The sequence below is a fragment of the Bemisia tabaci genome, chromosome 2 (assembly GCF_918797505.1).
Source record: "Bemisia tabaci chromosome 2, PGI_BMITA_v3".
In the NCBI taxonomy this organism is placed as follows: Eukaryota; Metazoa; Arthropoda; class Insecta; order Hemiptera; family Aleyrodidae; genus Bemisia; species Bemisia tabaci.
The window spans coordinates 73928681-73954747 of record NC_092794.1 but is presented as its reverse complement, the minus strand read 5'-3'; the positions used below and the strand labels follow the sequence as shown (position 1 = coordinate 73954747).

At 39.8% G+C, this 26067-nt stretch overlaps 1 protein-coding gene across 5 annotated transcripts in view; it reads right to left on the bottom strand.

Moving 5' to 3' along the window:
* LOC109039704 (dyslexia-associated protein KIAA0319-like protein) overlaps nt 1-26067 on the bottom strand; it is a 79781-nt gene that overhangs the window by 32319 nt on the left and 21395 nt on the right. For all 5 annotated transcript variants that reach the window (XM_072296226.1, XM_072296227.1, XM_019055312.2 and 2 more), the window contains 5 exons: nt 23158-23340; nt 18267-18495; nt 13931-14156; nt 8838-8982; nt 22-133 (listed from right to left, as the gene is read on the bottom strand). In XM_072296226.1, the coding sequence (XP_072152327.1) occupies nt 22-133; nt 8838-8982; nt 13931-14156; nt 18267-18495; nt 23158-23340 (895 nt within the window). The remainder of the gene's footprint in view (nt 1-21; nt 134-8837; nt 8983-13930; nt 14157-18266; nt 18496-23157; nt 23341-26067) is intronic.

The following is a 26067-nucleotide window of genomic DNA, read 5'->3' as shown; positions in this document are numbered from 1 at the left end:
TAATAGGGGGTGTGCCTTTACCTTATAGATTCCCATTTCCAGGATACTATGCCTACATCATCGGTACTTTTCGATCCATCAAGGGTAGTCCACGTTTGAGGTAAGGATATTGTCAAATTGGATCCAGCACGAGCTATAAAAAATTAATTATTCACTTTTAATTCCCTGAACCAATAGTATTAGAAGCTGTGATGAGGGGTGACACCCTTGACAAACTTCAAACCAGAAGAAATGAGGCTGAAGACGATAAACGTAACTGATCTAGATTCGGACTTCGATACCCGGATATAAGTCTACCTTACATGGACAGTAGAATGTCCCAGATTACCGCAATCAAAAAAATTATCCCGGTTCATGAATATTCAATGGTATTTTACGTCATTATGTTAAACATTTGATATCCCCAAATTTAAGCGAAATCAGATGATTCTTAGTGCTAACGCAACACGTGATCAGTAGGGTGGGACTTATTTTTTTAAATCGACAAAACCAAATGTTGCACGGCTTTAAATGGTTCTATGTGATAAAAAAACACGGTAGCCAAGAGGATTTTGAGAAAAAAAATTTTTAACCCGGCGCGCACAGAGCCTAAACATCGAGATTTTTTTGGTTTTTTCGGCATTTTCGTCGTATATTTTTGATATTTTTGCCAGCAACACGGATTTGACGCTAGATGTCCAAAAATTGGTAAAAACATAGCACACACCTTGCAGATTAAGGGAAAATTTTTGTTTTTCTCCTAGATCACTATCACTTCGCTTGATAATGCCGAAACTCTCCGCTCGGCAGCTCTAAAAATCGAAATTTCGCCGTTTTTTAACGTATAATGAACTTTTTGAGCAACCTATAATGGTAGTAAAAATCCGAAAATTTGTGAAAAGCAAGTCCATACCATCAGTATGGAAGGGCAAATGTCAGAAAACTCCTAGGTCTTTCATTTTCTACCAAACTATGCCCACAATGGTGGAAAACCCGTCAAAAATAGCTCAATTTTGACCGTTTTTTCGCGTTCGAAAATTTATTGGACGCCCTGTAATGACAATGAAGGTCCGAAATTTTGTGGAAAGTAAATTCATACCGTTTGTATGGATTAAAAAAATTTACTTGGTTCCTACGTCTTATATTCTTCGTCGTGCGATACCCGAAATGGCAGCGAAAACGTCAAAAATACCTCAAGTTGGCCGTTTTTGGAGAATTTTTTTGAACACCTTGTAGTGGCAGTGGAGGTCCGAAAATTTGTACAAAGTAAGTTCATACCCTCCGCAAGGAATAAAAAAATCTACTTGGTTCCTATGTCTTACATTCCTCGTTGTGCGGTGCCCGCAATCACTTCAAACGTCAAAAATACCTCAATTCGGCCGTTTCTTCAATGGCGAAATTTATTAGACACCCTGTAATGTCTCTGGAAGTTCGAAAATTGGGGGAAAGCAAGTCCGTGCCACTAGTATGGAAGGGCAAATTTCAAAAGATCCATAGATGCTTGATTGTTTGTCGCACGGTGTCTTCAGATACACAAATAAGTGAAAAATACCTCCATTGTGACCGGTCTTTTGCTATCAAAATTTAATAGACACCCTGTAATGACAGTGGAGGTCGAAAACTTTGCAGAAAGTAAGTTCATTCCATCTTCATGCAATAAAAAATTTTGCTTCGTTCCTATGTTATGCATTCCTCGTTGTGCGGTGCCCGCAATCGTATCGGAAACGTCAAGTATACCTGAATTCGGCCAATTTTTCGGGTGAGAAATTTTTTTGGCACCCTGTTATGACATCGACGACTCTTTTAAGTGCAAGCAAATATACGTTATACATCACTAAGGAACGGCAATTTTTCGAAGACCCTTAAATTTTTTATTGTTGTTGCTAGACGCCCTAAAGTGAGGCGAACACTTCAAAAATACCTGAATCTATCCATTGTTTTCTTTCAACACTAGCTTCTTACATAGCTTCGGACTTCCACTGTCAGTACAGGGTGTCTGCAAAAGTAATTCGGTAAAAAAAAAATTGGCCGAATTCAAGGTATACTTGACGTTTCCGATACGATTGCGGGCACCGCACAACGAGGAATGCATAACACAGGAACGAAGCAAAATTTTTTATTGCATGAAGATGGAATGAACTTACTTTCAGCAAAGTTTTCGACCTCCACTGTCATTACAGGGTGTCTATTAAATTTTGATAGCGAAAGACCGGTCAAAATGGAGGTATATTTTTCACTTATTTGTGTATCTGAAGACACCGTGCGACAAACAATCAAACATCTATGGATCTTTTGAAATTTGCCCTTCCATACTAGTGGTACGGACTTGCTTTTCCCCAATTTTCGAACTTCCAGAGTCATTACAGGGTGTCTAATAAAAATATCAAAAATATACGACGAAAATGCCGAAAAAACCAGAAAAATCTCGATGTTTAGGCTCTGTGCGCGCTAGGTTAAAAAATTTCTTTCTCAAAATCCTCTTGGCTACCGTGTTTTTTTATCACATAGAACTATTTAAAACCGTGCAACATTTGGTTTTGTCGATTTAAAAAAATAAGTCCCACCCTAGTGATCAGTCGCTGCAGGAATTTTTGAGCCTCAACTTTTCCGCATTTTGGACCCAACTGTTAAAAGTGATAAAGAAATTAGTTCTGACATCAATTTTATTTTTATCATGACTAATCATTGTAAAGATCCAAGTAATAATGTTTGCTGTAATGTAAAATACCAAGGAATTTTACAGCAAACCTTTTGAAATTGGGTAAAACTCTTTTTTTAAGATTTAAGCAACTCAACTTGCGTTTGTCTTTCAATCAAAATCTTTAATTCTTCCAAAGCAATTGATAACCATAAACCTATCTAAACATATAGTCCTACAGTGCTTGGAATCATTCGATTTCCATCTTTAGGGGTATTAACTGTGTAATTTAATGAGACAAGGAAATCATTGAACATCAATGATCCAAAAAATTTTTTGGATGGCTTAAGGTTGGGGTATTTTGGAGGACAATCAAAGGAGAAAATATCTCATGAGCAATAAGGGGCAACAAACAAAACAAAACACAATAAATTGAATTTTTAATGATAAATTTACAAGAGTGTTTGACCTATCTTGAGAGCTTTAAGATCAAAAGCTTCTGAAGTGAGAGTTATAAGATCAAGAAGATTTTAAACGTTTAAGAATCACAAAAGATGGCAAAGTAATTTTAGTGGGATCCTGACTTCCTAAACCTGTTCCTAGAAAATGCTATGGTACCCAAGTATCATTTTGTAACTTGTTTAGTGATAAATCCAAATTTTCTTGCGATAGAGGAGGGAAGCGCTTCATTGTAACGGGTGATCCATAGTTCCTTCCACCCCCTTTAACTTTTAACAATTTTTTTTTTTTTTTTATTTTAAACTTATTCTCCTACTTGTACAGCAATTGGAATATTTACAATATGATTATAACTAGACTTAAGGCTAAGACTTAATGCTAGTGCTATTAAAATGTTATGTCCCCTAGATAGGGGTAGGAGGAAAAGTATAATACAGTGGGGCACTATATATACATAGTAATTATAATAAGATAAATATGGAATAGAAATATTATAAAGACCGAATGTCTTTCCTTTTAACACAGTTGAGATAAAGATTTGAAACTTGGGGGATGTTCTTAGGTCAAAGGGAGCTACTTTTTGGCCCCCCTGAAATTTTCAAGGGGGCCCCTTCGGAGGGCGCACCCCAATTTTTTTTTTCAAATAGGAAGACCCCTTTTGTGATATCACGTTTGAAAAAACACATAAAAAACTTTTCACTTAAACCTGAAGTCAATACCTCAAACATTATCAAAATGGCGGCCGGTTAGAGTTCAAAATGGCCGAAAATTGACACCTCGGTTTTTCGGGGATGAATTTGCCCGAAACACAGTATCGGGAGGTATTTTGACACGTGAAAAACGAATTTGACGGAAGAATGTCAAAAAAGTGAAATTTTCAAAATGGCCGCCGGTTTAAGTTCAAAATGGCCAAAAACTTGCCGCCTCGATTTTTGGTGATGGATTTGCCTGAAACTTCGGACCTATGGGTATTTTCGCATAAGAATAGCACATTACAAGTTAGATTTCTAAATACAACCAATTTTCGGCAATTTTGGTTTCTTAAAAATCTAACATTAAATTCGTTATTCTCGTGTCAAAATACTCCCCGATACAAAGTGTTGGAGCCGAGGCTCCAAAGAAAAAGAAGTGATATGATGCAGAGAAAATGAGGAAAGATGAAATCGCAAGAAGACACAGAAAATTGCATAATGGCACTCAGCGCTGAGAGACTAGATGGCAAATTGAGCCTACCTTAAAATGGGGTGCATTGAAAGGGGGGGGGGGGGGCAAGCGGGCTGGCGAGGGAGGAGCAGGTCCCAAAAGGCTGTAAGCTGGTCACATGCTGAAAGGCTGGATATTCACCCGAGAATTACGGCGTCTAGCACATTATTGTTAGGATAGCCATGCTTGCATGAACTATCCTAATATTTACGGCGTTAAACACTTTAGATAAGCAGAAAACGGCGGTAAGCTAGCGGAAAGCAAAGATATAAATATAGAAAAAAGGAAAGGCACGTACAGCGAGAATACGCAACACTTACAGAAGGCAAAGCAAAGGAAAAAGCAGAAAACGCGACTGAAGCACGATACTACGCGGTTACACAATCAGTACTGCGGAAAAACGCTAGCCGCGGGTCTAGCCAGCAGGAGAGGTAGGCGCGGCGCGAAGGGGGGAAAGGAGATGCGGCGGTGATAACAACGAGCGATCGTAAGCACGTGCGTCTTCGTATTAGGTGCCGCGATCTACCTGTGTCCTGTGTCCGCCGGGAACACCGAGTTTCAGGCAAATCCATTCACAAAAAACCGAGGTGTCAACTTACGGCCATTTTGAAATTTAACCGGCCACCATTTTGATACGGTTTGATATATGGACTTCCGGTTTGTGCGAAAAGTTTTTTAGTGTATTTTCCGAAGAAAATACACTATTGCATTCTCCCATGATGTCGGACCCAGACCGGAGACCTTGTGAAGAGCACCGATCACGGGTCGTAGATCACGAAAATATATGCCACTCAAATTTATATGTATATATATATATATATATATGTGTGTGTGTGTGTGTGTGTGTGTGGAAAAAATTAAATTTAAAATTATATAATAATTAATTAAATTTATTTTTAATTTTAATTTATATTTTAATTTAATTTAAAATTTAATTTTTTCATTTGTACGCACAGCTCGGGGTATGTGTTTCTCTCTCGTTCGAGAGCGGGCGGTTGCGTCTAGATGCGTTCGCATCTCCAACCAGTCCGATAATAATTTTTCTCGGGTTTTCCTTGTTTTGTTATGAGAGTTGTTCAGCAGCGACGGTAGATGGCGCGAGGATCACACTTTTGTGTCATACCTCGGGTCATATCCATGACGGCGTTTTAATGCCGTCTTGGATTTTGCGGCATGTTAAGTTGGGTTCACTGCCGAGTGTGATCTTCTGATGAGGTCTAATAAGGCCCAAACCGGTAAAGATCTCTCGGCGTGACTCCAATTTAATATTCCATTGCAAACTGCCTGAGCTGAACACTCTCCCCCCTCAGTTACGCACTGGTGCGCATTAGAGTTCTACATTTGACTCTAATTTTAATTTTTGGTATTTCTTGGCTTTGTTTCCCCGCGAAATGGTGTGGACCCAGCACCATTTCTCCACCTTGTTATATACAGTTTTGGGCCGCTTCTTAGTGTTTAATTTTTTCATTTGTACGCACAGCTCGGGGTATGTGTTTCTCTCTCGTTCGAGAGCGGGCGGTTGCGTCTAGATGCGTTCGCATCTCCAACCAGTCCGATAATAATTTTTCTCGGGTTTTCCTTGTTTTGTTATGAGAGTTGTTCAGCAGCGACGGTAGATGGCGCGAGGATCACACTTTTGTGTCATACCTCGGGTCATATCCATGACGGCGTTTTAATGCCGTCTTGGATTTTGCGGCATGTTAAGTTGGGTTCACTGCCGAGTGTGATCTTCTGATGAGGTCTAATAAGGCCCAAACCGGTAAAGATCTCTCGGCGTGACTCCAATTTAATATTCCATTGCAAACTGCCTGAGCTGAACACTCTCCCCCCTCAGTTACGCACTGGTGCGCATTAGAGTTCTACATTTGACTCTAATTTTAATTTTTGGTATTTCTTGGCTTTGTTTCCCCGCGAAATGGTGTGGACCCAGCACCATTTCTCCACCTTGTTATATATATATATATATGTCGCAGGCTAAAGGCCAAATCCGGCATTTAGGCAAATGCCTAGGCAAATGGTCAAGTTTAATCGAAAACGTAGATTGGCTATTTGCCTAGGCATTTGACTAAATGACGAGGCAATTACATAAAAGCCTAGGCATTTGCGTAAATGCCGAGGGCACGTTAGGCAAAAAGGCAAATGATGTTCCTTTTCAGGCAAATAGTCAAAATCTGAGAAAAAGTCAATTTGCAATAATCCAAAAAACCACGGCCAAAGAAAAAAAGAAAAAAAAGAAAGTCTGTACCTTAAAAAGAATGAGGCAGTAGCGTCACTTGTTCGAGCACGCGATGGGTTGGTGGCACTTGCTGGAACATTTTCTCTGATTTTTGAAGCAAGAACATCGTTTGGTCGCACATTGATTTTTACTGGCTTGGCAATTACACTTGACAAAGCCTTGCCCTTCAAATAACGAAACGCCAGAAACTGCTTCGCGGACCAACACTAGCTTATCCCTCGGAACCTGAGATATTTCAAATTTTATTGCCTCTACTTGTTTTAATTCTTCCCGCGAACACCAATTTTTGATGACACCTGCGGGTGTTCCAATTTGGTAAACATTATTGCGGACGTCAAGAACAATTCCTTCGATGTTTTTTGGGTCCAACGGACCACGATCAAATTTTGAAATGTTCAAAATAATTGTATCTTCCACTTTTAAAGATGTGAATAATTTCGAACTTCTTTCTGTCATTTTTTGAGCTGCAACTTTTTGTCGTAGATGGGCTTCCGCTCTTGTGCGTATTTCTGCCTCGCCATGACAATACTCACAAACAAATGGTTGGTCGCCGTCTTCATTACCACACTCTTGATGACATGAACTATCGCAAGAGCTGCATTTTTTTAAGCTACCAGGCTTTTGACAAGAGGAGCATTGAGGTTGATCACCACACACGTTCTGAGTAGGCTCGGAGCTCGACGTTGCAGTTACAGATACATTGTGAGCCGGGCTGGAGTTTACTATTTGCCTAATCAGCCTTCGGCATTTGGTCAAATCTTCAGGCATTTGCGCAAATGCCTAGGCAATCGACGAATTTCAATGATTTTTACCATTTCTTTTCTATTTGCCTAGGCATTTGCCTAAATGCCGGATTTGACCTTTAGCCTGCGACATATGTATATATGTATGTATGTATGTATATATGTATGTATGTATTTCCGCCTTTTTAAGATTTTTCGATTTTTGAGTCGTTATATCTTTCTTACGTTGAAAGATATTTTGACCAATTTATTTGCATTTAGTAGAGACTCATTAGAACTACTATTCTGCGAAAAAAAATTGAAATTTGAGGCAATAGATTTTGAGGGATGGGGCTCGAAAGTGGGGGGAGGTTGAATCTTGTCCACTCGATAACTCGAACGAAAATAAATATTTTGAGCTGAAATTTTTATGGGTGGTAGTTCTCCTCTAGGACTGGTTTGGTATTGAATTTGAGCTAAATCGGCTGAGCCGTTTAAAAATGGCGAGCTTTGAAAGTTTTAGGCGGGGGGTGCGCGGCATGAGGGGAGCCGGCCGGAGCAGGGCCGCACAGTGGGTCGGGGGAGAAAGTTTTAGGACAAGCTGATCGTCGCACAGTGGGTCAGGGGGAAGAAGTTTTTGGACAAAATTTTCGTCGCACAGTGGGTCAGGGGGAGGAAGTTTTTGGACAAAATTTTCGTCGCACAGTGGGTCAGGGGAAGAAGTTTTTGAAGAAGCTTTTCGTCACTCAGTGGTTCAGGGGAAGGAAGATTTTGGACAAACTGCGCGTCGCACAGTGGGTCAGGTGAAGAAAGTTTTTGGAAGAAAACTATCGATCACACAATGACTTACTGACGTACGATTTTATGATTACAAAAATCCCACTTCGGGAAATACACTTCCTTCCCGCGGTGGATGCGCGGGACACTTAAAAAGAGGAAAAACTGGATGTACAGACGACACTGAAAAGACGCGCGCGAAGCGCGCGTCCTGAGGGGCGAAGCCCCCCCCCCCCCCCCCCCCAAAAACCGGCGCGGAGCGAAGCGGAGCGCCGGTTTTTTTCTTTCTTCTTTCAAACGTGATATCACAAAGGGGGTCTTCCCATTTGAAAAAAAATTGGGGTGCGCCCCCCAAGGGGACCCCCTTGAAAATTTCAGGGGGGGGGGCCAAAAAGTAGCTCACTTTGACCCAAGAACATCCCCCAAGTTTCAAATCTTTATGCCAATTAGGTAAAAAGTTAGAGGGGGGTGGAAGGGACTTTTGGATCAACCTGTATTCACCCCCACAAACAAGCGGCCCATAACTGATGTCATTAATGTACAGATATTATGAATTCTACTTCGAATTCTGCAGAGGTATGGCAAGCAAACTAATTTCATTTAAAAAAATAAAAAATCGATGAGGTAGACTTCTTGAGAGGAGTATGAGAAATTTCCTTATTACAAGTATCTAAATTAAATGAAGAAACCAAAAATTCTGAGAACTCGGTGATTTCTGGTTTACATACTAAAAGCACAAGTTACACGATGCAATTTAAGAGGTTTGCGAACAAAAAAAAACAAAAAACAAAAAAAAAACAGTGAATAATAGGACCAGACTCACCGACAGGCGGTTTGTTTGTTGGAGTTTTGACAAACACATGGACTTCACCTTCTGAGGTTTGGTTGGAGGCATCCATCACTTTGAGAACAAAAGTGTAAATGCCTTCCTCTAAGTTTGACAATTTTAAATACGGCGTTCTTGTGTTCTAGAAAACGTAAGCGTCATCATTAACAAACAAAATACTGATGATTCAAACAAAGGAAAAAAATAAGAAATGAACAAAAGAGAGTCATCAAGATTGAGACAAATCATTCAGCAAGAAAAACTGGACAGCAGAACTTGAACTAGATGACGAGTTGAATCACAAATGGGAAGTCTTGGATACTTTTCGAACATGGCAACAAACAGTATTTAACTCACTCAATCACTAGGCTTGCATTGAGCCCTAATACTGATAATTATCAGAGTTTCTTAGTTGATCAGTGATGTTTGTTGTACCCAGGCTCAAATCAATAGATACTCAGGAAAGTATTCACTCGCAATTTTAAATAACCTGATCATTTATTGTGAAGGGGGTGCTTTATGGGTAAGATGGAGAGGAGGGCTATTTGACACATATGAGATTGTACTGTATGATTTTTATATTTATACAAGTTCTACGTCTAAGTTACACACACGGGTCTGTCTTTCGTACGCATCTGTGCCGAGATATGGGTACGGGTCCAAGTCGTGATTGGGTGCGGGCCCATGCCGTGAATTGATACGGGTCCTAGCCGAAGAGGACAACTTTGTAAGACTTGACTTTGACGTTTGAGTCTTGACTTTGTAAGAGACAACTTGTAAGTTGTCTCTTACAATTTCACTTCTGCACTGGTTGGTCGGCCTATGCCCCGGCCTCTTTTTATAGTCGGTCGCCAACTCCCTATCAGATTGGTATTGCTCAGCTTTGTGATAGGGAACCGAGCGATAGAACTGTAGCCAGGGGCCGAAGTTGAAACTGCTCCCCGCGGGTGCGTCGCACACTGTGGTATTCCACCGGAAAAGCTGGCCAAAACTATTTAAGACCAGATATTGCTGATTTGAAGAATATTTTACAGCCAGTACTTCTTGTTAAGTGATACTATGCAAAATTCAACCACCAAACACATCATATAACAATTTGAGGAGAGTTTAAAGAGGATGAAGTTCCCCCAAAAGAGGTTTTTAACGGACGCTACGTATCTGATACATTTAGAGGAGTTTCTCCTTAACCTACAGTCCACTCTCCGAAACAAGGACACTCTGTGACCCTCATTTACAAACGAAACAGTATCTTTAAAAATGGTCAAAACAACATCCTCCTATACTGATAGTTCAGGTTTTGATTCTCGGTCGAGGCTAAACTTTTTTATTCCGGAAATGTTTTTACTTAATACAAAAGAGTGGATGAAGAGGGATCTTTGTTTGAGAAAATCCCTCAAAGAGTTTATATTTAAGGTAAAAAATTCCCATTTCCGCAGTTTTCCGCAGTCTGTCACCTCTGGATCCTAAAAATACCCACTTTGGACTATAAAATCTCGCCTTAAAATGCTTGAGGACAGTTGAGGTAAAAAAAAATATGGCCTTCTGAATTTCGAAAAAAGTGTATTTTTACATCACTTTTCAACCTTCTGTGAAAATCACTAAAAAGAGGAAATTTCGAAAATACTACGGTTAGTTGTGTGGAATATACCCTAGGGTGGGACTTATTTTTTTAAATCGACAAAACCAAATGTTGCACGGTCTTAAATGGTTCTATGTGATAAAAAAACATGGTAGCCAAGAGGATTTTGAGAAAAAAAATTTTTAACCCGGCGCGCACAGAGCCTAAACATCGAGATTTTTCTGGTTTTTTTGGCATTTTCGTCGTATATTTTTGATATTTTTGCCAGCAACACGGATTTGACGCTAGATGTCCAAAAATTGGTAAAAACCTAGCACATACCTTGCAGATTAAGGGAAAATTTTTGTTCTTCTCCTAGGTCACTTTCACTTCACTTGGTAATGCCGAAACTCCCCGCTCCGCAGCTCTAAAAATCGAAATTTCGCCGTTTTTTAACGTATAATGAACTTTTTGAGCAACCTATAATGGTAGTAAAAATCCGAAAATTTGTGGAAAGCAAGTCCATACCATCAGTATGGAAGGGCAAATGTCAGAAAACTCCTAGGTCTTTCATTTTCTGCCAAGCTATGCCCACAATGGTGGAAAACCCGTCAAAAATAGCTCAATTTTGACCGTTTTTTCGCGTTCGAAAATTTATTGGACGCCCTGTAATGACAATGGAGGTCCGAAATTTTGTGGAAAGTAAGTTCATACCGTTTGTATGGAATAAAAAATTTACTTGGTTCCTACGTCTTATATTCTTCGTCGTGCGATACCCGAAATGGCAGCGAAAACGTCAAAAATACCTCAAGTTGGCCGTTTTTGGAGAATTTTTTTGAACACCTTGTAGTGGCAGTGGAGGTCCGAAAATTTGTACAAAGTAAGTTCATACCCTCCGCAAGGAATAAAAAAATCTACTTGGTGTGTACTTGGTTGCTACACGCTATTTAACAGTAAATGTTCAAGAAAGACTTGATGATAAAGAATGCCATAGGGCGACATTGAGCCGAAAGGCACCTGTGTGGGTTCTTTACATTATGGTCACAGTTGATTGCTAAACGCTACCAAACCATGGCTAAATGATCAGAAATTCCATTTGGCGACACATGTTAACACTCTTTGAACATCTGAGGTATGATTTCTGGAAATTTTGGCTATACTTGGTTGCTAAACGCTACTTAACAGTAAATGTTCGACAGTGACTTGATGATAAAGAATGCCATATGGCGACATTGAGCCGAAAGGCACCAGTGTGGGTTCTTTACATTATGGTCACAGTTGATTGCTAAACGGTACCAAACCATTGCTAAATGATCAGAAATTTCATTGGGCATAATGGAGATGTTGCATGTGTGAGGAATTTGCAATTTGACTGTTGTATCTTGTGTAAAAGGTTGCGAGAAACACCACTGGTTTTCTCTGAAATCATCTCCCAAGCTCAAAAAAAAGCACTCAAGTTGAGGCCAAAATGGAGGGAATATCCCACCCTACCCTGAGAGTCCAAGTCTAGATCAAGACCAACTCTCCATGCAAAGATAGGGAGCTAATACATTGACAGGGCTGCCAATTTATCTGGGGACTCCAAAACTGAAAACACGGCAACCCTGCTAATGTATTTGCTCCCTATCTTTGCATGGAGAGTTTGTCTTCATGTAGACGTGGACTCTCAGGGTAGGGTGGGATATCCCTCCATTTTGGCCTTAACTTGAGAGCTTTTTTCGAGCTTGGGAGATGATTTCAGGTAAAACCAGTGGCACCATCGTGTTCCTCGCGAACTTTTATACAAGAATCAACGGTCAAATTGCAAATTCCTTGCACATGCAACATCTCCATTGGGGCAAAATGCACCGATATCAATACTTCATATGTTACTTGGTTCCTCGAAAATTCTCCTCTTGGACTTAGCCTAAAAGTGTGAACATTTTTCAGCCTCCGGCGAAACCTAGAGTCTATACGGCTTCGCCGCACGACTAAAAACGGCGCTCCGTTCCTGCTTAGCGAGAGCTGCCTGGTTGCAAAATATGGCTCTAATACGCTGTGATAATAACGAAGCCGCTTAGGTATCAGTGCTCTTAACGGCCGCGCAATGGCCAGGGGTAACGCTGTGACAGTGGCGCAAGCTACTGTGAGCGGATTTGCGCTGTGCCAATAGCGCGACGCTCTAAGAAAAAAAAAGGGGGGAGAGGACAAGTATAAAGGCGGAGAAAAAAATTTAGCTCAGATACGCCGTGACAATGGCGGAGCTGCTGAGCCATCGGTGCTCCTAAAGGCTGTGACACAGTCCAGAAGTAACGCCGTGACACTGGCACGAGCAACCAACAGCGGATTTGCGCTGTGACAATAGCGCGAGTGGTAAAAAAAAAATTTACCTCAGTACGCCGTGACAATGGCGGAGCCACTTAGGTATCGGTGCTCTTAACGACCGTGACAATGGCCAGGGGTAACGCCGCGACAATGGCACGAGCGACCGAGAGCGAATTTGCTCCGTGACAATAGCGCAACGCTCTAGCAGAAAAAAGGAAAGCAACAACCTTAAAACTTTTAATTTTGACAAGAGATGCTGGATCCTGTAATAACAATTCATCGTTAGACGCAGATCTTGGTAGAGTTGTTGTTGTTGTTGCTGCTGTTCAGAGTCACGAGATTGTTGGAGCTTCCACCATTGAGAGGGGGTGGCTTTTTGGGTAATAATGGAGACGAGGACTAACTGACACATATGAGATTGTGATGTATAGTTTTCATATACATACAAGTTCTATATGGACTGCATTTTGCAATTTGGAACTATAAATTCTGGCCTGGTTTAAAAACAACATGTGTGGCATTCGTTTCCCTGTGCACTTAAGTGTTGTTTCAGATGAGCCAGAATCTATAGTTCCAAATTGCAAAATGCAGTCCATATCTAAGTTACATCGGCGGGTCTAAGCCGAATCTTTAGTGAGGTGTCTGTGCCATGATATGGGTGTGGGTATGGGCCCATGCCATAAATTGATATAGATCCAAGCCGAGATACAAGTCGTCTCTGCAAATTCCACTTTTGCACGGATTGGCCAGCCTATGCCCCAGCCTCTATTTATAGGCGACTCCCCACCAGGTTGGTATTGCACAACTTTGCAATAGGGAACCGAGCAATCGAAGTGTAACCAGTGGCCGAAGTTAAAAATGCTCCATGCGGGTGCGTCGGCACGCCATGCGCATCATTGAGATGATGTAAGCATGTGCCAAACCGCCACATTATCATACACTTCCTTTATACTTGAGTGTTACTTGTGATTCCCTTAAAGAGAGAAGTTTATTATTTAAAACCGGCGATCACGGCGAAGGTCATCTGCATTGCTTGGCATCCTTCCTTCATATTAGTCCTGACAAAAAAAAGCTCCCCTACTGTTGGAGATTCCTTCACACTCCCATAACTATGAGAGTTAATACTCAGAGTGATCCTGATATTGAACTTTTGTTTACATCAGTGATAATAGCAAGATTTGAGAATTTCAAAACCATTATTGACCAAAAATAATGAAAAATCATTTACCTGCATGTCAACTGCTTTCACGGCTGAAGGGCTTTTGGTCCATTCCCATGAAATGATGCCATGGTCATCGGTGCTTAGGCTCCCGTTTAGAGTGATGTTGTTGTGAGGAAGGTACAGAATAACATTCTGACCTGGGTTTGCTTGTGGAGGCCAGTCAGGGATTTTTTCGACTGTTATATTGGCAGTAGTAGAATTTGTGGCTCCATCGGAATCTTCAACTGTTAATCTGCAACATTTTTTTCTCTAGTTTATTTACACAAATAATTTACAGGACATCTAAGTGCAGACTACTTAGTAGCCTTGACAAATTTGACTTTACCTAGTTCCAGAAACATTGGAAATTGGTTCCACTAGGGTAGATAATTATTGCATTACTCTTGATTTGACTAGGAAAGAAATAAATAATAGAAATTTAGGAGACCTTGATTTCCTCAATGATTAGGAGGGGCTAGATGAGTACAGATTAATTTCTTAGAATGCTACGAGAATATACGCCAATATCTAATGTGCCTTAGCTCTAGATTGTGATGAGGACCAGTAGAATTAAATCGAATCCTTTTCATCCATCCTAAAAGTTCGAATCCTAAAAACACTTAAGGTCAGCTTCACATCAACCATTTTCCAATTCCATAATGAATAACATGAATAATAACTGGAGAGTTTAGCAATAGGAAGAAGCACCTCCGCCTAGGGTGTGGCTTATTTCTGTCATGTAGGAAAATCGACGAGGTCTGGGTGGCAATCGGTTCTATCGATGAAAATAAGAGGCTGTAAAAAATTTGAGCCAATTTGAAGCTTTTTTAGATGATGCTTAAAGAGATCTAAACTACGGGCAAAATTACATTGGTTTGAATGAGCGGAAAAACGCCTAATCTAAAATGCACTAAAATGAAGAAAACCTGACCAGCTCTTACAGAGGCAGCTAGAAGCCCATTCGGAACGAGAAAATCACACTTTTGACCCATGGGTGAGGCTGAGGGTAGGGGGGATCACTCGAGTGCAAGATAAAGTATATACACCAATTTCGTTCCAAGCTGGAGAAATATTATGGGAGGCAACATTGTAAAGGGAAAAGTATAGTTCTCAAGGGCTAAAACAACTATTATACATTATTTCTCATCAAGTTGTGAGTTAAAGCCTCTTCAACTTCGGAACACTTATTTTGAGTTCAATCAGAAAGTCTCAAAAGCGATCATTTAGCAGCGGGTGCGGCGCCTCAAAATCGGCTACGCTGTGACACCCCTGAGTGGGGACAGAATATAGAAAAAAATAAAAAAGAGGTGGAAAGTTGGGATAGTCAAAACTGGAAAAGCACACAATGCTGCAGAAAAAAATTCCTAATTACAGGACTTCCAAGAGAAATCATAATGTAGGGGTTGAATATTTTTTATATACTTCAAGAAAATTAGCCAGCAGATTAAGTATCTTACTTAAAATACTTTCTCAGCAATTCAAAATTAATAAAATCGCTTTACAAAATCAAGAAATGAAACCTTGCATACAACTTCATTAATATTTGCTCATAAACTTGATAAAACACACTTTTTCGTTATAAGCTATGCAAAGAGAACACTGAGTAAATGTTCTATTATCACCGTACAACAAATGGGTTTTGGTTTGTCCTTAGAACCAAAACAATTTGTATCGATTCCTCGGTAATATAGAAGTCCGAAAATGCCCATCATAACTTCAGGAAAATGGTCTGGTGCTCAGGCAGCCGCTATTTTGAATTTGTCAAAATTGAGAAAACCCACGATCAGTTTTTTGGAAATATCTCCTAAACGGGTAATTTTAAGATTAAAAAAAAAAAAACAAGCAGAAAGAGCATAAAATTTCCTACCAAAATCACCCTCCCTTGTATTTACTGGCTTAATTTTTTGGTCGTAAAATTGACGTTTTTCTAAAAAATTAGCTAAAATAAGGCGCATTTTTGCTGATTTTATAAGAAACCGTCAAGTCACCTAACTTGGAACAGACACCTAACTTGGAACAGTTGGGGGAATTTTTCGTCTGCCGCTCGTGGCAGCACTGCTTCTCTCTGTTTGTTTACCTTTGTGTGCAGATCTCACCGGCTATGGGTTAAGGCAGCGAATGAAGCAGCAGAATCCTCGTTGAATCCTGTTCCAAGTTAGGTGACTTGACGGAACTTTGATTCATATCTCCAGCCACGATTATCTGAGAAAAAAAACTGCTATGCTCATTGAAAAGAGCGTAAAATTTACTTTCAGAAAACATATGTCAATAGTTCCTTAACTGATTTAATCCTGTGAAACAGCAGTTGATTAGCTCCGCCCTTAAATTGTGATTATGTCAACCATCTCCTTTAAAATCAAGAAAAAAAGAAGAAAAAAACCTAAAAACGTGGCCCAAACTGTGTAACAAGGTGGTAAAATAGTGTTGGGCCCACATTATTTGAGGGTTAACAAAGCCAAAAAGATCAAAAATTTTCAATCAGAGCCAAAATTGTTTAGCTCCAATGAGGATCAGTACAAAACTGATGGGGGAAAGTGTTAAGCTCAAGCAGTTTGCATTAGAATATTAACATAAAGCCCAATCTCACCCTAATAGAATTAATAGATGGACAATTAAAGATAAAACCAAACTGAATGCTTCCAAATCTGTAGAAGTTGTTTTCACTAACAGACCATTCACCCACATACCACATTTATTGGGTGAAAACCAAATTCCTTTCGATAAAGTCTCTAGATATTTAGGTATTCACTTGGATTCCAGGCTCAAGTGGGGAGCACAAATAAAGAAAAAGGTTGATCAACTGCGCCTGAAATTTACAAATACGCAGTGGCTGTTAGGCCGCAAATCACAGTTATTCCTTCTACTAAAATTACTCCTCTACAAGTCAATGTTGAGGCCAGTTTGGAGTTAAGGTTGCCAATTGTGGGGTTGTGCAGCCAAGTCAAATCTCGACAAGATCAAAAACATGCAAATAGAAATACTAAGAAGCGTAGTTAAAGCAAGATGGTTTGAGAGAAACCCAGATATTCGCGCTGACCTCGACATAGACTCGGTAGAGGACTACATCACTAAGATGTGCAACTCTTATGAAGCCCGACTTCATCGGCACCATAACCCAGAAGCACTTGCTCTCTTGGAGTTGGACCAATGCAGAAGGAGACTAAAACACAGAAAGCCCCATGAGCTTGGAATCCAGGGGTTTACAAAATTTTTCCCTTAAAGAAAGAGATTAAAACGTGCCTCCTCGTTCTCCTCTGACATGATTGGAGGTTCTTTGGACTTTCACCAGGTTCGATTGTCCATATTTGGTTAAAGTAAAAAGACGTTTTTATTTTGTAGTAATCATGAATTTCATTTTCTCCTCGATACATTGAGGTAGAATTTTATATTGTTGGAATTTGTAAATTTAGTTAAGTATTAATTCTTAGAGATTAACTGAGCTTTTTAGAGACATAGTAGATGTCTAAAAGTGTACTTTGTACGTTTATTTTGTGCAAAAAAAAAAAAAAAAAAAAAAAGAAAAATGGAATATTAAGTTGAGGTCACGTCGAGAGATCTATAATTTTGGGCGTTTTCATACCTCATCAGTAGATCACACTCGTCAGTGAACCCAACTGAAAATCTTGCAAAATCCAAGACAGCATCAAAGCACAAGTTCAAAGTACAAGTTTTGTACTACAAGATGGCAAGTTTTGTACTGGTACTCATTAGAGCTCAAAATGTTTGATTCTGATTGAAAATTTTTGAACTTTTCGGCTTTTGATCTCACTGATGAGGTATGAATCACCCAAAATTATAGATCTCAACGTGACCTCAACTTAATATTCCAACGCAAACTGCCTGAGCTGAACACTCCTCCCCATCAGTTTTGTACTGATTCTCGTTAGAGCTAAAAAAAATTTCCTTTAAAAACTTCGCTTTTTTTAGCTAATTTTTGAAAAAAAAAAAAAAAAAAAAAAAAAGTTAATTTTACGACCCAAAATTTAAGCTAGAAAAAAAATGAGAGGGTGATTTCCGTAGGAAATTTTATGCTCTTTCTCCTGATTTTATGTTTTTTTCGTGGGATGAACCGTAGAGGAAATATTTGCAAAAATCAAGTCATGGGTTTTCTCAATTTTGAAAAATTCAAAATGGCGGCGTCCTGAGCACCAGACAATTTTTCTGAAGTTAATATGTGCATCTTCGGACTTCTTTAGCATCTAGAAATCGAAAAAAATTGGTTTGGTTCGAAGGACAGAACCCATGTTGAGCGGTGTAATAGATATTGGAAGTAAAAATACCATCGTTTTGCCTTGCAGAATAAAAAAAAAAGAGTGCAAAATTTGAAGTATTCAATAAGGAAGAAAAGATAAATGCAACTTACTTAAATGTATAATTGCCCGGAAAACGCAAATCATTGATCTGAAGGGTTGGTGAATCTGACAAATGGGGTTCGTACTGCAACGGTCCTTGCTGCAGTTCCCAATGGTAATTTTTTATTTTGGCATCATCTTTGCTGCTGGATCCATCTAACACTGCCACAGTATTGGGTAACTTGATTGTTGAATGGCTGGGAACTATCATGGCTACAGGTGGTTGGTTTAATCTCTTTGCTAGAACAATAACAAAGGTGCCAATTAGCTAAAAATAAAATGGAATGAGAAATAATGGCAAGTAACTTCAAGGGAAGAATAGGGGGATAAAATAATAGACCGTGGGCCAGCAAGGGGTAAACCAACCCCCCCCCCCCCCCGGGGGTGGGAATTTTGAAGATGGTGATATTCTTGAAGTGCTCGACTGGTGGAATAGGATTTTTTTTTACGCGAATTCTATCGTGGTGGAAGGGAGTAAGCCCCCCCCCCCCCCCAACCCTCCAAAATTGCTCAGAATTCCGACTTTTCCGCGAATTTTCCCTTTTTTCTCGAAGAGGCTTGATTTTAGGGCAAAACTCTGCGTCACAAATTTGAAAGCTCGTAAAATTCCATTCCAGAGAAGTTGCAAGTGACTTTGACCGTGATCCATGGAAACTCCAAAATTGGGGAGCATAAAATTTCAAAATATCTCAAATTCCCGAGAGAATGACCGTTTCGCCGCGAGTTCTCGCCAATAACCCAGAGAAGTTTGGTATATCGTAAAATTCTTTATCCCTGAAATGATAGAGAATACATTTTTCATTTGAAGGGCAGCCTAACCCCTCGCGGGAGGGAGGGGGCCCCTAGCAGTACCCACCATGGAAAAACCGTCAAAATTGGCCGCTTCCTTGAAGTAGTGTTATACACAAAAATGAGTGGCAAAATGAGAACTTGTTCTCGACTTTCAGGGCTTGTCATTGACACTCTCACACTAATATAATATAACGAGGGCAGGGAGGAGGAGGGTACATCCTCCCCCTCCTTCTCCCCCCCCCCCCAAAATTTTTAAGCTTACGTCAACATTTCAAAAACATTTGGAGAATAGGCCCGAACGTGTTGGATCACTTGCAAAAATATGCAATTATCCCAAAAAAATAATCACGAAAAAAGTTGAATAAACGCGAAAATTCCACTTTAAAAGGTGACTTTTAGGGCCTTGTTATGGACACGCTTATACTAATATAATTTAACGAGGGGGAGGGGGACGGTGGTTAAAAAACCGTCGATGTCCTCCCTTCCCAAAAAATTATATTTCACTCTTGCTTCCTGTAAGGTCATTGAGAGTTTTTGGCATTGTTTCTCAAGAGATCCAGTCAAACTTTAATGCTCCCCATACCAAGCAATGGAGATGTTGCATGTGTGAGGAATTTGCGATTTGACTGTTGATTCTTATGTAAAAATTCGCGAGAAACACGATGTTGCCACTTGTTTTCTCTGAAATCAACTCCCAAGCTCAAAAAAAGCTCTCAAGTTGAGGCCAAAATGGAGGGGATACCCCACCCTACCCTGAGAGTCCACCTCTACATCAAGACAAACTCTCCATGCAAAGATAGGGAGCAAATACATTGACAGGGCTACCACTTTATTTGGGGACTCTAAAATTGAAAACACGGCAACCCTGCTAATGTATTTGCTCCCTATCTTCACATGGAGAGTTTGTCTTGATGTAGAGGTGGACTCTCAGGGTAGGGCGGGATATCCCCTCCATTTTGGCCTCAACTTGAGAGCTTTTTTGAGCTTGGGAGTTGATTTCAGAGAAAACCAGTGGCACCATCGTGTTTCTCACGAACTTATACATAAGAATCAACAGTCAAATCGCAAATTCCTCACACATGCAACATCTCCATTTCCACCCCTACTCCTCTGGTGGTGGTATTTAAGGTTAAGTTATGTGAGCATTGTTCCAAATTTAATATTAGTAATTTACTGTTTTAATTTATGGTTTAACAGTGAACTTCTAGAATGCGATAAGAAGCTCAAATGCATGCTACTGAGGCTTACTGTTGCTGTCGTTCTTGAGTTGTTCTTGATCTGTTCTTGAGAAAAGGTCGAACCGTAGCAGTTAATTATCACAGCCCTGCGTTTTTTTGGTCATGTAATGTTGCATGGCATGTCTTGATTGATTGTTATGTATCTTTTAGCACTGAATTCGGGAAAAATATCCAAAAAATTCCATCATGTCAGGATTTTTCGCAAATTCAAAATTTTGGTTTTTTGTGGGGAAAAAATTTCCAAAATATTGAATTTTTATTTTCTTTAAATTCCACCATTGATTTTGGTCTGTAGTATCTCTATTAAGTATGATTAAGTATAAAGAAACCATTGCTTGTCAAAAGAAAGCCTCGAAAAGTGATACCTGTCCAAATTTCGTCAAATTTTATACATTTACAGGTGATTTTATCCCCAAAAAATCGTTTTGAGGTCAAATTTTTAAAAATACGACTCAAAAATAAATTTATTCCCACAAATTTTACTTCCGTTAGTGCCCACTAATCACCGTAGCAAACCATTCAAACCGAGGAAAATGCATTATTAGGGACTCTTGAGGGTTGCTGAGCTCACAAATTACAGATACTTCCCAAAAATTCACTTTTTTAGAATTACAGCTCCGTAAAGGACCACTGAGCAGCCGGTCGGTGCTCAGTGGGCCTCTAAAATATCGCTACCAAGCTGTAATTTTAAAAAAGTGAATTTTTGGGAAGTATTTGTAATTTGTAAACGAAGCAATCCTTCAGAGTCCCTAAAAATGCGTTTTGCTCAGTTTGAACATTCAATCTGATTTAATAAGAGTCAAATCCGACTTTTTTGCGCGCGAAAATCGGTCGGCCTGCGTTGAGTGGAAACTTCAATCGATCATAACTCCGGAACCGTTTGGTTCCCCAGCTGAATGGACCACTCGTTGGGTGCGAAAAAAGACGAACAATTTAAAAAACTGGTTTGGGTTCAAATGAAAAATTGAGATCTTGGAAATTTTTCGTTTAAATGAAATTTTATAGACCTAAAAACTGGAAAAAAAGCGCATATATTAACTTAAAAATGTGATATCGGGATTTCGACCTTCAGAATCTTGAAGGATGCCATTTTAGACGATTTTTCGACCAAACCAGACCTCGATATCTTTCTTTGTTTGAGAGATATCGAGGTTCATAGGTTTTGACTTCCACCCCCCCCCCCCAGCTCCCCCCAAAATTTTTTGGAGGTCTGAAAATTTGGGGAAAGCGCTCAAATATGAGTAATCAATAGACGAAGTCTGAAGAAATTCCAGAGAGGGGGGGGGGGCCAAAAAAGCTGTTTTTGCATCAAGCTCTTCTTCTTTCCCCCCTTTCTCCAGTTTAATTGATTGATTTTTCACTAAATTTCTTTAAAATTAATAGCTAACCTTTCTTCGTTTATTCAATGAAATTAAACGATTGGATTGCTTCTTTTTTTTGCTCCAATATTGTTCACTGCTTTATATTTTCTACATCCCATTTAATCAGTGATCCCATACATCTGATATGATTTCACGTTACTCTAACTGCACTTGTCTCGAGTGCTGACTTTATAGAAGGGCCTCTTTGTCTTTAAAGAGAAGAATTAAGATATAAGGGACATTTTTTCACAACCTTTCATACTTGTAACTAACCTTTATTTTACGGTGCGATTAAAATGTTGCTAAATCTTTTTTCATGGGCATGCTCATGCAACACTACTGTGTTGCAATAACCAACTTGTTTCATTATAATTTCAAAAACAACATTGCTTTATAATTTTACCAGCAAATTTAGAACAAACCACACTTAAATATTAAATGCAGAAATTCTCATAGTTTTTGGATATTTAAATTTTTTCAATGCACAAAATTTTTCAAGAACTAACCGCACTCTATCTGCCTGCACTTTGTCTAACTGATCTTTCTGACCGATATCCTACGTAAATTAACGTAACTTCTGAAAAAATTAGGTTTCTGTTATCAAAATACCTACTCTCTCCTGCTTAAAACTTAACAGGACAGGAGAGCCCAAAAACGATTTCATTGTCTTAAAACAAGTTTTTCTCCTTGGAAAAATTACTGCAAGAGTGAATAAGGTTTCTGATTAGGGGGAGTTGAACAGAACCGTTTAACTTGAATATGGTTACATGAAATTTCAAATTTAAGTTTGGAGACTGCTCACTTTGTTCTGTTGTGGTGAGTGTTGCACAAGATACAGCTGTAAAACATGGAATCGGCTCTTTTAAATCTCAAAATGGAGCCCTAGCACTTGTTTTCTGATTGAAGCAAATTCTTTGAGATACAAATAAGATATCATGGTGTCTTAGCAAACAACTACATAGCAACACACTACGTACAACAGTGCACATAGTTATTAAATAAGATGGCAACAAACTGACATAACGTGAAAAACATCTGGCTTTTCATTGGTCAGAGTCAAATCTCAATTGTAGATAGCTCACTTTGCTGCATTGATAAGTAACCTATTATACATTAGCTCCCAACACAATGTGCCTTAAGTTGGGTTAGGTGAAACCTCGCGTCAAGTTGACAGTGATGGTAAATTTTGTTGTGAGCAACACATTTTAAGACCCATTTTATTAAGACACAGGATCCACTTGAGTCGTCGTTTTTTTTCTCTGGGACGCAAGTTGGATGCAAGGCGTGGATAGAGCCTCAGAAGCACAGGACTCGCTTAACCGGACTGGGGATCTGAGAATTTCAGGGTCAGTTCAATCGTTTTATTTCAAATATTACTAGAACTTAAGCCTCTCTCAAACTGCATTTTTATAAAAGGTTTTAACTATGCCCCTCCCCTCTTCCCTTAAAAAAGGACAGTACTTGCAAGGCACCCACTGAATTCTGAAGTTTCCACCAAACGATGTACTTACGAGGGAGAACAGTCAAGTTGGCAAAAGTTTCACCATAGGCACCATCACCTGACACTGCAACTTTAAATGTATACAAGCCAGCAACAAGATTAGACAGTTTGAGTGTGCTTTCATTTTGATCAGTCATTATTCCACTACTGCCTCCAGATACTTTGGTCCACTTGTACTTGTATGGATGACCTCCTGTAAAATGACCAAAAATGCTAAAATATTATTTCCTGGTCACAGAGCCAGTTTGCAATTAAAGGCTGCTATAATATGTAGGCAGACAATAAATATCAAAGTTATGGGAAGAAGAAACGAAGTGAAGTTTTACAATTTTACATTGAGCCAATCGATTGACAAGTGCTCCTTTGGTATTAACTACAACTCATATACATATGATTATTGCATTCATACGTCAATTAGAGTGGCAATGGGTCATTCTGGCTTGTCGCAGATATTATATGTGGTTTAATATTGGAACAAATAAAATTGCCTGAGGGACTAGAATCTATTTCTCCTCACCACTGTCTATCTGGTAATATTATTGGGACTTTTTATTTTAGTGTTTCTTCCCCCTTTTCTCTTCTAATCATAATTTTTTTATTATTACTATTATTACTATTATTACTATTACTATTATTATTATTATTATTATTATTATTATTATTATTTTTCATATTCACTGCTGTCACCAGCTTTGCTGGGTTGCTTTAAGCCCTCACACAGGGGCAAACAATGCTCCTAGGTATGAGGGCTGTTTGTGGTTTGGGTGGCCGGGTGGTGGTTATTTCACTCCCCCTTGGGGGGTGGCTCGTCACGGACTAGGATACCTGTTTTAGGAACCGAGGCAGGGTAGGTGTCTGGAGGACGCCTGCCTAAAGGTTTCTTTCCTGAGGTGGTAGGCGGTAGGGGTGTTTTTGGTGTGTGGGAACGTTCTAGGTGTAATCGCGCTGCTCCACCTAGCTTAAGACCTTCCGGAGGATTCTGGCAGTGCCTAACACAGCAGACTTCTGGGCCAATACTAGCGAATGTTTCCCAGGGATTTCGTTCTTCAGTTTAGTCCAGTCTTTAGAGACTGCTCCGGTAGCTCCTATCACAAAGGGTATGACTCGGGTTTTGGTCTTCCACATCCTGCTGATTTCGATCTCTAGGTCTTTATACTTTAGTTTCTTCTCAGCTTCCTTTTTTGTGATGTTCCTGTCTGCTGGGATAGAGACGTCAATCAGCAGACACGTTTGGCCTTTCCTACGTAGGATGATGTCCGGTCTGTTTGCCTCAACAGTTCTATCGGTTCTGATAGGGAAGTTCCACAGGATCGTTGTCTCTCCATCTCTGGTTGTTGCAGTGTTTTTCGGTTTGTGTTCATACCATTTATCTGCGTCGACTTCGATTCCATATTCTTTGCAGAGGCTGTAGTGAAGTTGGGTGCATACTCTGTCGTGTCTCTCGATATAGTCCTTTTGGGCTAGAATTGGGCAACCTGATGTTATGTGCTCAATGGTTTCTTCGAACTGGTGACAGATTCTGCATTTGCTATTCACATGTTTCTTGTGGATTTTCCTCTCTCGGTACCTTGTGTTTAAGGCTTGATCCTGTGCCGCTACAATTAGGCTCTCTGTTTCTGCTTTTAGTACACCTTTACTGAGCCAGATGGTAGAGAGATTACTCTCGATAGAGTCATTTTCTAGCATCAGTGGATACTGCCCGTGCATGATCTTTCCTTTCCATTTGGTTCTGATGCTTTCTGAGATTTTCTTTTTGATTTTTTGCTTCCAGCTGTTTATGGGGGCCACTTCAAAGTTTTCTCCGAGCTCGGCTTCAAACTTGTTTGCTTCTTTCGCAATGTGGTCTTTGTCTAGAGCAAGGTTGACGGCATATACGGCTTTGAGAAAAGGGTCTTCGTTTTTTTTTTCCTGGAGGTAGTACTTCGCATTGATGATGGAAGATTTGTATGTTGATTCAATTTGCCTAAGTCCTCGTCCTCCTAGTTTTCTGCTCACGTATAGCCTGTCAACGTCTGCGGATGGGTGGTGCATTTTATGCATTGTCAGACATTTTCTTGTTTTTATGTCTAGCGCTTTTATTTCTTTTATTTTCCAATTCAGAATTGCAAATCCGTACTGTAGAACGGGTACGGCTAGCGCTCCAATTGCAGTTATCTTGTTTTTTGCCGTTAGCTCTGTCTTTAGTACTGCTCTTACTCGTCGTATGTATTCTCTCTTTACCTTTTCTTTCATTGTCTTATGTTGGATACCTATACTTTCTTCCATTCCGAGGTATTTGTATGTTTCACCTGGGTCTAACTGTCGGATGCTGGTGTCGACGTCTATATCCATGTTTTCTCCGTGGATGTATTTACCTTTCTTGAAGGTTACCTTGGCACACTTATCTAGGCCAAATTTCATACCTATGTCGTCACTGAATTCTTTCACCGTTTCGAGTTGATTTTGCAGTTTCTCGTCGCTGCTGCTGAACAGTTTCAGATCATCCATATACAGGAGGTGCGTCAGTTGTTTATGGCCTGCCTTGATGTTATATCCATTGTTCATGTTGTTTCGTCGTGTAGAGAGGGGTATTAATCCAACGCAGAACAGAAGGGGGGAGAACGCGTCCCCTTGGTAGATTCCTCGTCTTATTTTAATTTCAGAGGTGATAATTGTATCTGTTTTTCCTCTTAGTTGGATGCATGTTGACCAGTGCTCCATCATGTTCTTACAGGCGTTTACTATATTCGGGTGCACTCCCATGAGTTCCAGTGCACGGATGATCCAGCTGTGAGGCATGCTGTCGAAGGCTTTTTGGTAGTCCAGCCATGCGATCGATAGGTTCTTCTTGTTCTTCCTGCAGTCCTCAATGATGGTTTTGGATATTAAGAGTTGGTCAAGGCACCCTTTAGCTCCTTTGCGGCACACTTTCTGCTCTATA